Here is an 11,134-nt window from a genome sequence, read left to right as displayed (position 1 = left end):
GATTCAGCACTGAGGACACACCGCTTTGGGCGACTCGGGTGGATCCGGACCGAAAACAAAGTTGCTTTACCTTTCAAAGATGCCTTTTTTAGAACTTTCATTGCATATAACTGACCAGCATCTGGACCCAAGAGCTTCCTGACAAGAAACACCTGAGGAAAAAAAAAAAAAAAAGGGGGGGGGGGGGGGGAATTGAGAAAGATACAACAACACCAGTGCGACCGCACCGATGGAAAACATTTGATTTGTCGGCTCCGTTTCCTCACCTTGCCGAAAGAGCCCTGGCCGAGGACTTTGAGCAGTTCAAACTGAGATGGGTCGGCTTTCTCGCAGCCCTCTTTCACATGGTGGGTGATGGGAATCTCCTCGTATGTCTCTTCATCCTACACAAAAACAGTATCGGTATGAGACCGCCGCAGGTCTGTTGCCCCGCCTATACGCTCCCCGAGACCATCGCTACTTACACAGTGTGAGAAAGACTCTCCCTCCTCCATGGGCTCGTCCATGATCTCATGTCCGTTGACCTGCAGCGAAAGCAAAAGATCTCATCAGAGTCGGCAACAGCGAGCACCTTCCACGAAGCTTGCTCATCCTTGTTGTTTCAGCTGAGCAGGGCTGTGAGTGCAGCTGCCTTGCTCGCCCACATGTATGACGGAGGACTCAACAGATGAAATCCGTGAGTCACATGCAATAACAGCGCACTGTCACTTTTGCAACTCACGCTCTTATTTTGTTGTCAAACAGTATGGAGTACCTACCCTGAGCCCGTCCAGCTGTCCAGTGCTCATCCTGTCCCTATAAAGCCCCTTATTATTAGCATTCTAGCTTAATCCCCAGCCAGGGCAAAAAACAACATGTCTGACTGGCTCTGAGAGTCGGGTGTTTGCTGGGGCTGCAGCCAGCATTCAGCCTCTTCAGGACAAACTGGGGTCCAGCTCTTTCAGGGCTTCGGGGCTGATGGTGGCAACATGCTTGTTACTTTTTTCTTCTTCTTTGTTTTTTTTGTTTAAAAGACCACAGTTGGACATTTAAGAGCCAGATTAGTGCCTGTTTGTTTAAATAGACATCCACTGTGATATTGTCAGCAGAGGAATGTCAGATAATCCAGCAACCGCAAGTAAAATCAGACGATTAAACTGACCGCTGTAACGTTAACCAGGTCTGCACATTTCAATTCTGTGCCAAAGCTCAGCCTGCATGATGTATTCAGTCCAGTGTGTTTGTGTGTTGAATTCCATCAAGGAGGAGGGGGGGGGGGGGAATGAGTCATAGCACTACGCAAGCCCACTCAGTGGGTGGAGCCACCAACATACACTCACGTACATCCACAGAACAGAGGCCAGCAAACCACTTTCCAATATCTACGGCACTATGGAATGACGTCATCCACGTAAACACTCATTTTAAAAATCAGTCACTGTGTACTCCTCAAAAGCAAAGAGATGACGCGGGGACAGAAATGTCAAGACATAAGCCTCGGTGCATCTCTGAAGCCAGGGCAGTGCTTGTGTCATAATTCACACATACATTTTCACTCCCACCTTTGGCTGTGGCTCATAGCGCGGCCTACACTTGCAGCACAAGCGGGCGAGCCTTTTTTCAGCCATTTGAAAAGATGCCCGACAGCCACACACACAATATCATCTCGCAGTCACCGGTACCGGCACGCAATCCTTTGATTGCATATCAACTTCAAAATCAGAACTGATAAGAAGTGATTTAAACAATCAGGGTGACCACAAGCCCAGCATAAGTGGATACGTGTATTGCTTACTTGTGGCGAGAGATGAAAAACTTTTTGAGACACAGTAATATTTTGGGACACAACAGTTGATGAATTATTCAATATTTCCATCATGCCACCTACATAAAACGAGCTCCCCAAAAAGATTAAAAATGCTGTGGTAGAAGTCTTTCAAACACAGGAGGAGGAAGAGGAAGAGGGGGCAGTTTAGCTCAACAAAGAATGGACTAGGTGAGAAATGGATGTTGCAATAGCTTTCTGCTGGATCTACAAACAGCCACACAGACAGTTTGGACTGTAGGTGTGAAAGACTGCAAAGAATCCCAGAGACGGAGAGGTTTAGGATGTCAGGTTGGCTTAGCTGCACATGAGAAGACACCTCACCGTGGGGCCCGTACAGAAGCGACCTGAACCTTTCCACAGTTGTCACAACACAGCATTTAGAGAAGTCTTTGAAAGGTATCATTGGTTTCACTAAAACAAAAACAAAAAAAGGTCTGAAGGTGACGAGTTAGCTCATATTTAATACAACGGTTTAAGAGTTTCCTGTTGTTATGAACCTGGTGGACAGAATATGAAGCGGTAATGTTTAATCACCGTTCCACTTTACTAATGCAGCTAATACACGGTAATGTACAGTCTGCTATGTGTTGATGAATAGCTTTTAAAAAAATGAAATGAGTTTTTACGTAGATTTATAAAACGAGAGTTAAAGCTAACAACCGCATCACTGATTCACTTGTGCTGCTGCCAGCCCTCACTGACCACATTTAACCCCCTTAGTGTTAAACTTTGAATAAATGTAACGTTGCTGAAATGTTCTATATCCGTACCATAGATATATAGAAACACTTCACCAGCTCTTCATTAACACGACTGGTGGAGGCTGAATAAAAAAAACTTGTCTCCCAAGTTTCAAGCCTGCAAGCTGTCAGCTAGCAGGCTAGCTACATGCTAATGCTACATACGCTAAGCTAGCTAGGAGGCAAACTCCTCTCGAGAAGTGTAAATAACAACAAAAGCTAGGAGGAGGTCACGCGCCACACGATTGAGAGCCCGTCACCTGTACGGGACAACGAGCGGTTGTAAAAGCCCGGACGGGCAGCTATCAAACTAATAAACCCGGACGGAGCAACAACAATAAACACCTAACCAGCTGTTAGCATTAGCTAGTGCGTTAGCATGCATCACGGTGAGCTGCATGTCGTGACGCGAATTTAAGCTCTACCCAGCCTAGCAGGGCAAGCTAACTTAACGGGACGGCACAAACCAAAACAATGAAGTAAATGAGTATTCAACGCACGCATTTGTCAACTCACCTCGCTACAAACGCTGTTTACCTCCATCTTGTGCCAGGTTTCCTCTCGAGGTCTAAGGCATCGTAGTCCACCTAGACCCCCGCTCCACGTTGCATGTCTTCCCCTCCGTGGAAGTCCGGCTATTCTGCTTTGATGACCAGATCCAAGCCGTGTGGCAGCAGACCGCTGTCGGGATTGCGATGTGGGGGGGTCGCCGCGGGGGGATAGTTGATGCTGATCACTGGACCATACGCTTGCCGAGAGCACCGCTACCCTGCCATGGATGCGAATATGGCGGCTATCGTCGTACCTGGTCGTCAGTGAATGAGAGTTTATTGACGTATTGATGACGCAATTCAGTTAAGGATTTCCCCCCATCCAAACCGAAGCGAGGGATCTGGAGATAGAGAGGACGTGGTGGCGTGGGGGGACTTGATGCTGTGTGACATGCTGCGTGTGAAACACATGCATCCGGGTGATGGACCATTTGCTTGGGACTGAAATAGTCACAAAGGAGTTTAGTTTATGGCTGACGCAGAGTACAATTAGGGGGCACAACAGACACCTCTTGTGGTGAGCCATAAATCTAAGCCTCCGATCTTAAGGGTGTAAGTTCAATGTTTTTAAAGCCACTGTTCCATAAGCCTGTCCATCCCGAGTCCAAGTGGAAATAAGAGGCTTAAAACTCATCCACTTTCCCTCCAGCTCTGTCTCACTCTCTCCCACCCACAGGCATGAAGTCTTTGTGTGGTGAGGTAATGTAATACACTACACGTCTTTATTTGTTTATAGCCACAATTTAAACTTAAAACGCAATTGTGAATCCAATTCGGCAACTACTAAAGCGTCTCAAGACAAAGTGCTGGTCTGTTCAAAGTATAATAGATAGGTCACCATGGGCATCGTCTTAAAGTTGAACTGGAGCGTATGATCAAAGGTCAAATCTTTCAAATCTTCTGCCAAATGAGAACAAGCCAGACATTATTATATGAATCATGGTTGAATTTTATGATTGGAATCTGGACAAATTTCATGGCGGTCTTGTAGTTTGTTGAGTTTAATGACTGCAACTGTAATAAAAAATCAGCCACTACACTATGTGAACATTATTCATTCTACATTTGTATTGTTTTTCTACATTTGCTGAGCTGATACATAAGAAAAGGGAAACACAACAGCCACACGGATAAGTTAGAGGTTGTTTATTGTTCTCTCCGGACCGGTCCAGAGCAAGGCAGATGATATGCAGTAAAAAAGGCATTTGTCAGCCCAACAGTCGTAGTGAAGCGTCAATCCACAGGCACTGGGCGTGGAGCATGAGTTTACCAGAGTGTTTGTGTAAATGTGTGTAAAACCGTATAGTCCGAAACCAGCTTCTACATGGAGTGTGGAAACATCTGTATGAGTCTATGTGAGCGGATGTACATGACATAGTCACTTTTGTTCTGTAGCCGCCTCCTGCAGCTGCTCCTCTGATGCAGAGGGCTCAGTAACTTCAGTCGATGTGTCGTCTTTGTTCACTGGGACCAGCGGGACTTCTTCGTTTGCCGGGGCTGGCGGGGACTCTGCCCCGGCCATCGGGGAGCCGTTGTGGTTGGAGCACGTGTCCGCCGACGTGTCGGCGGGCTGCGTTCCTCTCTCCTCCGTCATGTCCCAGTCCTGGTCTGAAGGCTGAGGTAGACTGGCCACGAGTTCCTAAACACACAAACGACAGCAGGCCTCGGGGTGAGAAATGTCTACCGACGGGGGAGGCGCTTCGCTTCACGGCTGTCAGCGCGCGAACATGACGGTGAACGTACCTGCTGTCTCTCCAGGTCATTGCTCCTCACGGCGCTGAGCAGGCTCTTCGTGAAGCTTACGAGCTCGTCGTACTTTTGTTTTTGGTTCTCTAGCTCAATCTCTAGGAACTGCACTTCCTCGTGCTGAAACGTTCAAAGCAAGAGGCAAGAAGTTATTTAAAGTGCTTTTTATTTAGCGTCTCATATTCAATATCTGTCACCGCCCTGTGTTTGTCTTCACCTTGAATTCCAGCAGGCTCTGCATTTGCTCCAGGTCTGAAGCCACTAAGTCACCATCTTCATCTACTCCATATTCGTCTTCCTCGTCCTCATCAATTACTTCGATCTTCTGTTAAAAAAAGACACAGAGATTAGATCAAGAAGAGAGTCCTGCTCTGGGTTTTATTCCCTATGTTCTGTGTCTGTAATTTACTGTATTATTATGTAAATTATTATTATGTAAAACACATGGATGAAAGGTGATACAAAGGTTTTCTGCTACACACAGAATCTGTGTTTTGTTTGCATGTTTTTTGTCATGTAAGATGCTTTGTGTGCATCTGTTTTGTGTCTTCAACAGTGCTGTAAAAATTATGCTAAATTAGCTTGGGCTAACCATGAAACACATGGTGGGATAAAGCACTAAAACATCTGCCGTGACCAGGCATGATGGGAAAATGTGCTCAGCTGACGTATGGCTGGTGTAGTTTTGTTGCTACAAACAAATATATGAACATATATGTTTGAGTAGCGCCCGTTCCCAAGTGACTAAATTGAACAAGGCTGTGCTGTAATATCAAAGTAATAACGGCGTACCACATTATTGGCCAGTGGAGTAGCAGTGGACACATCTATCCCGTCTTCTTCGTCTCGATGCTGCGATCCGATCGTGCCGTCTAGAAGCAAGAAGATTGCGCGGATGCTGAGATACACGGTTCATATGCACACTCCGGTGTTTGTGTGTGCATTGTGTGAGCGGCCTAACCTTCAGACAGGCAGACAGATCCCTCATCATTCAAGTCATCTCCGAGTTCGGGCGTTCTGAGCCCCACGTCGTCGGGGCTGAGGGCCCTCGGAGATTCGTTTCCTGGGGATGAGGTGGAGAATACAGCGGGCCCACCTTTAGGTGGAGGGATTTCAATACCCATCAGACGGTACTTCCTCCGCCTGTTACTGATCCATGTCTGCCGGTTGGAATAAGAGAACACGGAAAGTGTCACAGACGTTGAACAAAAAATGCTCGACTACAATGCAATGACACCAATACGCTTTTCAAAATAAAGTGTGATGAATGTGATGGTTAAATCAGGATAAATAATCTGCACGCAAAATAAATATAGACCCTCAACTAAATTAATATTAAGCTGTTTAATTATCGCAGTGATTTGAAGATCATCCTGATGGTGGTGTACTGTTTCTCCTTCCTTGCAATAAATATCCCAGTAAGTGAGATGGCAGCGGGTCATGTGTGTGTCAGGACTGAGAGACTATATTTAGTCCATCAGCATTCCTACGGTGGCCCTGATATGTAACTGCGTGACTTTTACACAACTTTTGAGCAAGTAAGTGACCTAGAAAAGTTGCTCTTTCCTGTTTTCCTTCAGCTCTCTAAAGTTGAGTCAAATGGTCGTGTTTTCGCTAAATGTCATAGACGAGTGGCCGGACGATGAGAACAAGTCTACAAAACATCTCTCTAGTTTCAAAGACACTGCAGACATTATATGCCAGGAGCATGGGGGGGGGGGCATATGTTTCTAGATTCGTCTGCATTTGTAAAATACTGTTGGCTACCTTGACTATTTCAGTGTCTACATTGAGTTGGTTGGCTGCAGCGGTGATCTTTTCCCTGCAGACGGAGCCCAGGCTGGTCATGCCTCGATCCCAGTAGCGCTTCAGTTGGATGAGATCCCCGTCGCTGAACTGGGTCCGATCCTGCAGCTGAAAACAACAAAACCTGCTTTTAACTATAGAAGTTTCATGCTGATGGTAAGCAGACTGCGTGAGTGTAAGTGTGTAATAACCATACAGTACACCTGGTACCTTTTAAATGTATATTTTTTGTGTTTAAAGTGACAAAAACAAAGTACTGACTGTTCTCTTTCTGGAGTTGCTGATAATCCAGGGGCCGGCAGACACACCGAGTGAAGTCTGCACACAGAGACACACACACACAGTCAGGTTCAAGTCTTTGGATTCACTTTGAAGGGAAGGGGCCACAACGCTAGAACCTGTCCTACCTGTGAGCCGGATTCCCTTGTGAGTGAGGTCTGTGCTGTGACGGAGTAGCTGCCCTGAACAGTTGTGTTGCCGTGAAGCAGTGCGGGTCTGGGTCTCGCCATAGGCGGCGTGTGGCCTCCCCTCGCTGCAGACACTTCAGCCCCGGTTGGGCTGGTTGACGTCTGCTCCCTGTGGAGGTGTGTCTGGGCGGCCATGTTTGCCAGTTCCTCTTCCCTTTGCCACTCATCTTCTTCATCGCCGGTTTCCATGGCAATGGAGAAGTTCTGACTGGCATCCCTGGGATGGGGCGCCTCCTGGCTTTTTCGGGTAGACTCATGACTCGAGCGAGGGGGGGAGGCTCTGAGTCTCTCCCCCTCGCTTCCTTCTGACAAGGTGAAGACCTGCTGGATACGAGGTGTGTGTTCGGAGGAGGGACTAGAGCTTTGCACCCGCGTCTTCTGAGGGGCAGGAGGTTGAGGTTGAGGGTTGGAGTGAGGTCTGGGCTGAGGCTGAGTTTGGGGCTGTGAGGAAGAGGACCAAGGGCGAGTTTGCGCTGTACCGTACTGCCTAGTCCAGCTGTGAGGTACTACCCTTGCTCCTGCACTTACCCCTGCCCCCCCGAGGGATAAAGCTCCCTTCCTGACTGCAGTGTAGACTGAAGGCCCTGAGGCAGATGTGAGGGGCGGGAGGTTTTGAGAGAGCGAGACCAGCTTGGAGTGGAGGGGTGAGGAGGCGGAGCTGCTCCTGCTCTGCAGGGCCCGGCTGAACAGAGACGAGGACGTGTGTGCCGAGGGCTCAGAGTCTGACTGAGATGGGGGCGCCGGGGGTCTCGGTCGGGAGTGGGGGACGGAGTTGACGGAGTAAATCCCGGTCAGTATGACGTCGTTGTTGTTGTTGTTGTTGCTTCCGCTGCTGTGGGGAGAGGAAGAGGAAGGGGAGGAAGATGTCGACGAGAAAGAGGGGAAGGACGAGGATGGGGGGAGGAGGTGTACATGGTTCTGGATGTTCCGCGCCGCAGCCAGGTCAGCGGGAAGCAGCGGCCCTGCCGCCAGGCTGTGATTGGACAGCGGACCTCCGCCTAACGAGTGACTGGAGAGTAATCCCCCAGCGAGTCCGTGACTGGAGAAGGAATGAGACATGCCTCCATTCTGCTCCACCTTGGAGGCCAGCTTACGTCTTTTGTTGCCAACCCATGTCTGCGGGGGAAGAAGAGCAATCAGCTCAGTAATGTCACTTAACAAAACGTTCTGGATAATAATTTATGACTCTGCATTACTCCATCCCCCCGCAACGGTGCGCCACAAACCATAGGGCAGAGTTGTGCTTCCCTTTTGCTCATTCACACAAACACACAAGCACATTTCTATGGGCCTACCCGAACCACACTGAAGTCCAGCTTGGCCTCCTGAGCACACTGCAGTATTAGCTGGAAGCAGGCCTTGCTCTGATTGGTCATCCCGTTATCATAATAACGCTCCAGGATCCTCTGCTGTTCAGTCGTAAACACCGACCGCAGGTTCATCTGAGAGACAATGACAGAGATAAAGAACTCACGGGCGGATTGTGGTAGATGATGAGGTCAAAGAGATAAAGCATTTAGTGCGCATTTACAACTTCATGACACTCGGGCAATTTCCTCTCTTTGGTTTATGGGACGTAATGTGAATGTTTTTGCAGCCAATTTTAGTCTAATTATCGCACCCTTTTCTCATATTAAACACTAATTTAGCAAATGCATCAATTATTACATAGTTCTACATCCTTGACAATGTCACAGTCTCAAGATTACAACTGCAGCAGCGGTCCCTGTGCTTTGTTCTTCATTTGTCATGATTTCAAGCCATGTTTTCTTTGTCTTTTATTTTCCAGCTGACATTGGAATACAACTCTGGAGATACTCACAGTCTGCAGGCAGCGCCTCTGTGCCCATGCATCCATTCTGCCACTGGAGGGGAACGGGGCAGCCATGCAGATCACAGCAAAACCTCCATGTTTCTAGACCAGCAAAGGTTCGATTGCACTCATCGTGTCTCAGTGAACCTGACACACCGCTGGATAATGTGGCTGAGGAGAAAGCAACGCAGACAACGCTATGCTTAAAGAGTGTAAATAAAAAACATTAAAGAAGAGTATGACAGAGTAATGACAACTCTATCCGTGAGCTTGCTTCTGTAGCCTTTCAATAACAACAAAAGACTAGTTTTCTTTCCTGGTAGTCGAGATGTGCACGGATCAGTTTCATCAAACGGTAGACGACCAGTCAACACTTTGCCATATGATATATTACAACATGTTGAAGAAAAGTTAGAGCAAGCATTGTGAAGCTGTTAAATACACAACGCGCTGTCTGTCAAAGTATAATAGGCTATTGATGCTACACAGTGGCTTGTCACAGCTGTGACAAGCCACTGTGTAGCATCAATAGCATGATCAATCACGCTAATAGCCGATGTTGTCCCCAGCAAAACGTTGATCTATTCATCAACTGAAAACCATTTAAATGCATAAGCTATGGAGTTACAATTACGCACGTATTAATTGCAAGTTATGGCTGACCTTATGGCAAAAAAAAAAACCCTAAACTTGATCATGTATCATAAGCACGCTCAAGTTAAACACAATCCAGCTACAGATGTACTTTTATAAAGTAATCTAACGAACATAATCTAGTTTTAGTAGTTAAACCTTAAAAATAAAAATAAAAAACAATTGGTAACAGTCGACTTCACAGCTAGCTATCTTTTCAATGTGCCACACTCACAGAACTATTATTGAGATGAGATCCGGTGGGACGAGTTTCAATGCGTGTGTTGTGTGTGTGTGTGTGTGTGTGTACACTCACTGAGCGAGAGAGGGAGAGAGAGGGAGGAAACAGCCTACAGTCACCTCAGAAACACTCTCACTGCTCCGTTTGGAACAGAGGTTTTTCTGAGGAAGACAGAAATATGTCACATACGGGAATGTTGTGCGACCAATAAGCGTCCAGCGGGTTTATTCTGGCAGGCTGACTGCGCATGGCCACAGCCAATATGGAAACATTACGGAGAGAGAATTAGCGAATACATTGTGGGCACGTCAGCTTAGCACACCGCCGAGGCGACAGCCCGGGGACTCAGTCACCCAATATCCCGCACAGGAGGCGCATGCCATAACTTTTACAACCGCGAGCCAGACGGTAAACAAACCGGGGGTAAGCGCCGCATCAGCACAATGGCCACTTCAAAACAGCTCGCGCTAGCCTGCAGGCCCGAGCGGCCATATCTGAGCCAACCAAACGCTATGCTAGCATTAGCATTAGCTCTCCCCCCGTGAATAGCTGCAGCTAAACTTTTCCTTCAAATCTATGATTTCCCCTGGCACGGTCGCTCGCGCTGACCCCATGGCTTCGGGCGGACACCAACGAAAACAAGTCGGGTTTTTTTTCTCCCCCTGAAGCGAAAAGTGAAGTCACTCTACCACTTACCATATTTGATATCAAAATCAGACGAGCGCTCCAATTCAGCAGATTTCTCCACCAGTCCCCTTTGCTAGACAATGAAATCAGAACGTCCGATCATCAATTCTAATCATGATTGTGACGTGTTCGCAGACATGAGCCAATGGGAGCTCAAGATCATCGCTGTGACATTCGGAAAGGGCTGAAAACTGAGCGCCGTGGTCCCGCCCACCATTGACTTTGTTCAGTGGGCCGCTGGAGGAGGAGGAGGTCACAGACATGGAAGCAGACGAAACTTTGGATAGGGAACGGGGTCTGTGTCCTCATCAGCATGTCAGAGTATCCTTCGACGTGTTTCTTTAGTTTAGTCTGTCACTGAAGCTGTGCTTGAATGTACAGCAGGTGCTGTAAATGTTGCCAACAGAACATGTTTAGAGTGACTGTTTTCCCTGCGGGATACATACTTATTACACTTTGTGATACAAGATAGCAAATGTTGTTTTTGTTAAAAATCAATTATTATTATTATTGACAGGAAAAGTTTGTGCATGATTGATGCTTTTTTTCTATTTCAAAATGATGGTTGAAGGTTAAAATCTGCATTTTTTTTACATTCAGATACTTACATTGTGAACCTTACAATACTGCACTGAGCTATAGT

The 11,134-nt window shown here is 47.2% G+C and overlaps 2 protein-coding genes across 6 annotated transcripts in view; both read right to left on the bottom strand.

The window, feature by feature from the left end:
• rps6kal (ribosomal protein S6 kinase a, like) overlaps nucleotides 1-3,402 on the bottom strand; it is a 14,217-nt gene extending 10,815 nt beyond the window's left edge. Inside the window, exons 1-4 of one of the 2 annotated variants that reach the window (XM_031858005.1) lie at nucleotides 3,064-3,402; nucleotides 465-524; nucleotides 267-383; nucleotides 71-152 (exon numbers count right to left, since the gene is read on the bottom strand). In XM_031858005.1, the coding sequence (XP_031713865.1) occupies nucleotides 71-152; nucleotides 267-383; nucleotides 465-524; nucleotides 3,064-3,090 (286 nt within the window). In that variant the 5' untranslated portion in view covers nucleotides 3,091-3,402. The other variant, XM_031858004.1, reaches the window with a different exon arrangement.
• Nucleotides 3,403-4,472: 1,070 nt separating this feature from the next.
• On the bottom strand, nucleotides 4,473-10,677 carry hdx (highly divergent homeobox). Of its 4 annotated transcripts, XM_031857597.1 has the most exons (12): nucleotides 10,501-10,677; nucleotides 9,880-9,965; nucleotides 8,940-9,101; nucleotides 8,413-8,559; nucleotides 7,058-8,233; nucleotides 6,912-6,968; nucleotides 6,612-6,758; nucleotides 5,806-6,004; nucleotides 5,637-5,716; nucleotides 5,062-5,169; nucleotides 4,842-4,964; nucleotides 4,473-4,737 (listed from the first exon to the last, which is right to left on the bottom strand). In XM_031857597.1, the coding sequence occupies exons 3-12, from the start codon at nucleotides 9,003-9,005 to the stop codon at nucleotides 4,477-4,479; spliced, it is 2,364 nt and encodes a 787-aa protein (XP_031713457.1). In that variant the 5' UTR covers nucleotides 9,006-9,101; nucleotides 9,880-9,965; nucleotides 10,501-10,677; the 3' UTR covers nucleotides 4,473-4,476. The 4 variants fall into 4 exon arrangements, with proteins under 4 accessions (XP_031713457.1, XP_031713455.1, XP_031713456.1 ...); XM_031857595.1 differs by having other exon boundaries at nucleotides 9,880-10,677; XM_031857596.1 differs by lacking the exon at nucleotides 9,880-9,965.
• Nucleotides 10,678-11,134: the final 457 nt, after the last annotated feature.

This window comes from Anarrhichthys ocellatus, unplaced genomic scaffold, assembly GCF_004355925.1.
Source record: "Anarrhichthys ocellatus isolate YVR2014 unplaced genomic scaffold, GSC_Weel_1.0 scaffold19, whole genome shotgun sequence".
Lineage (NCBI taxonomy): Eukaryota > Metazoa > Chordata > Actinopteri > Perciformes > Anarhichadidae > Anarrhichthys > Anarrhichthys ocellatus.
The sequence above is the reverse complement of the archived record's forward strand: the minus strand, read 5'-3'. Positions and strand labels throughout refer to the sequence as shown.

Excerpts from the sequence above, each read along its gene's own strand:
- hdx (XM_031857595.1), bottom strand. The coding sequence starts at position 9,005 with ATGGCTGCCCCGTTCCCCTCCAGTGGCAGAATGGATGCATGGGCACAG. Across the intron at positions 6,759-6,911 it reads GCAACTCCAGAAAGAGAACA|CTGCAGGATCGGACCCAGTT; the intron begins GTCAGTACTTTG and ends TGTTGTTTTCAG. Across the intron at positions 4,738-4,841 it reads ATGACCTGGAGAGACAGCAG|GAACTCGTGGCCAGTCTACC; the intron begins GTACGTTCACCG and ends TTGTGTGTTTAG.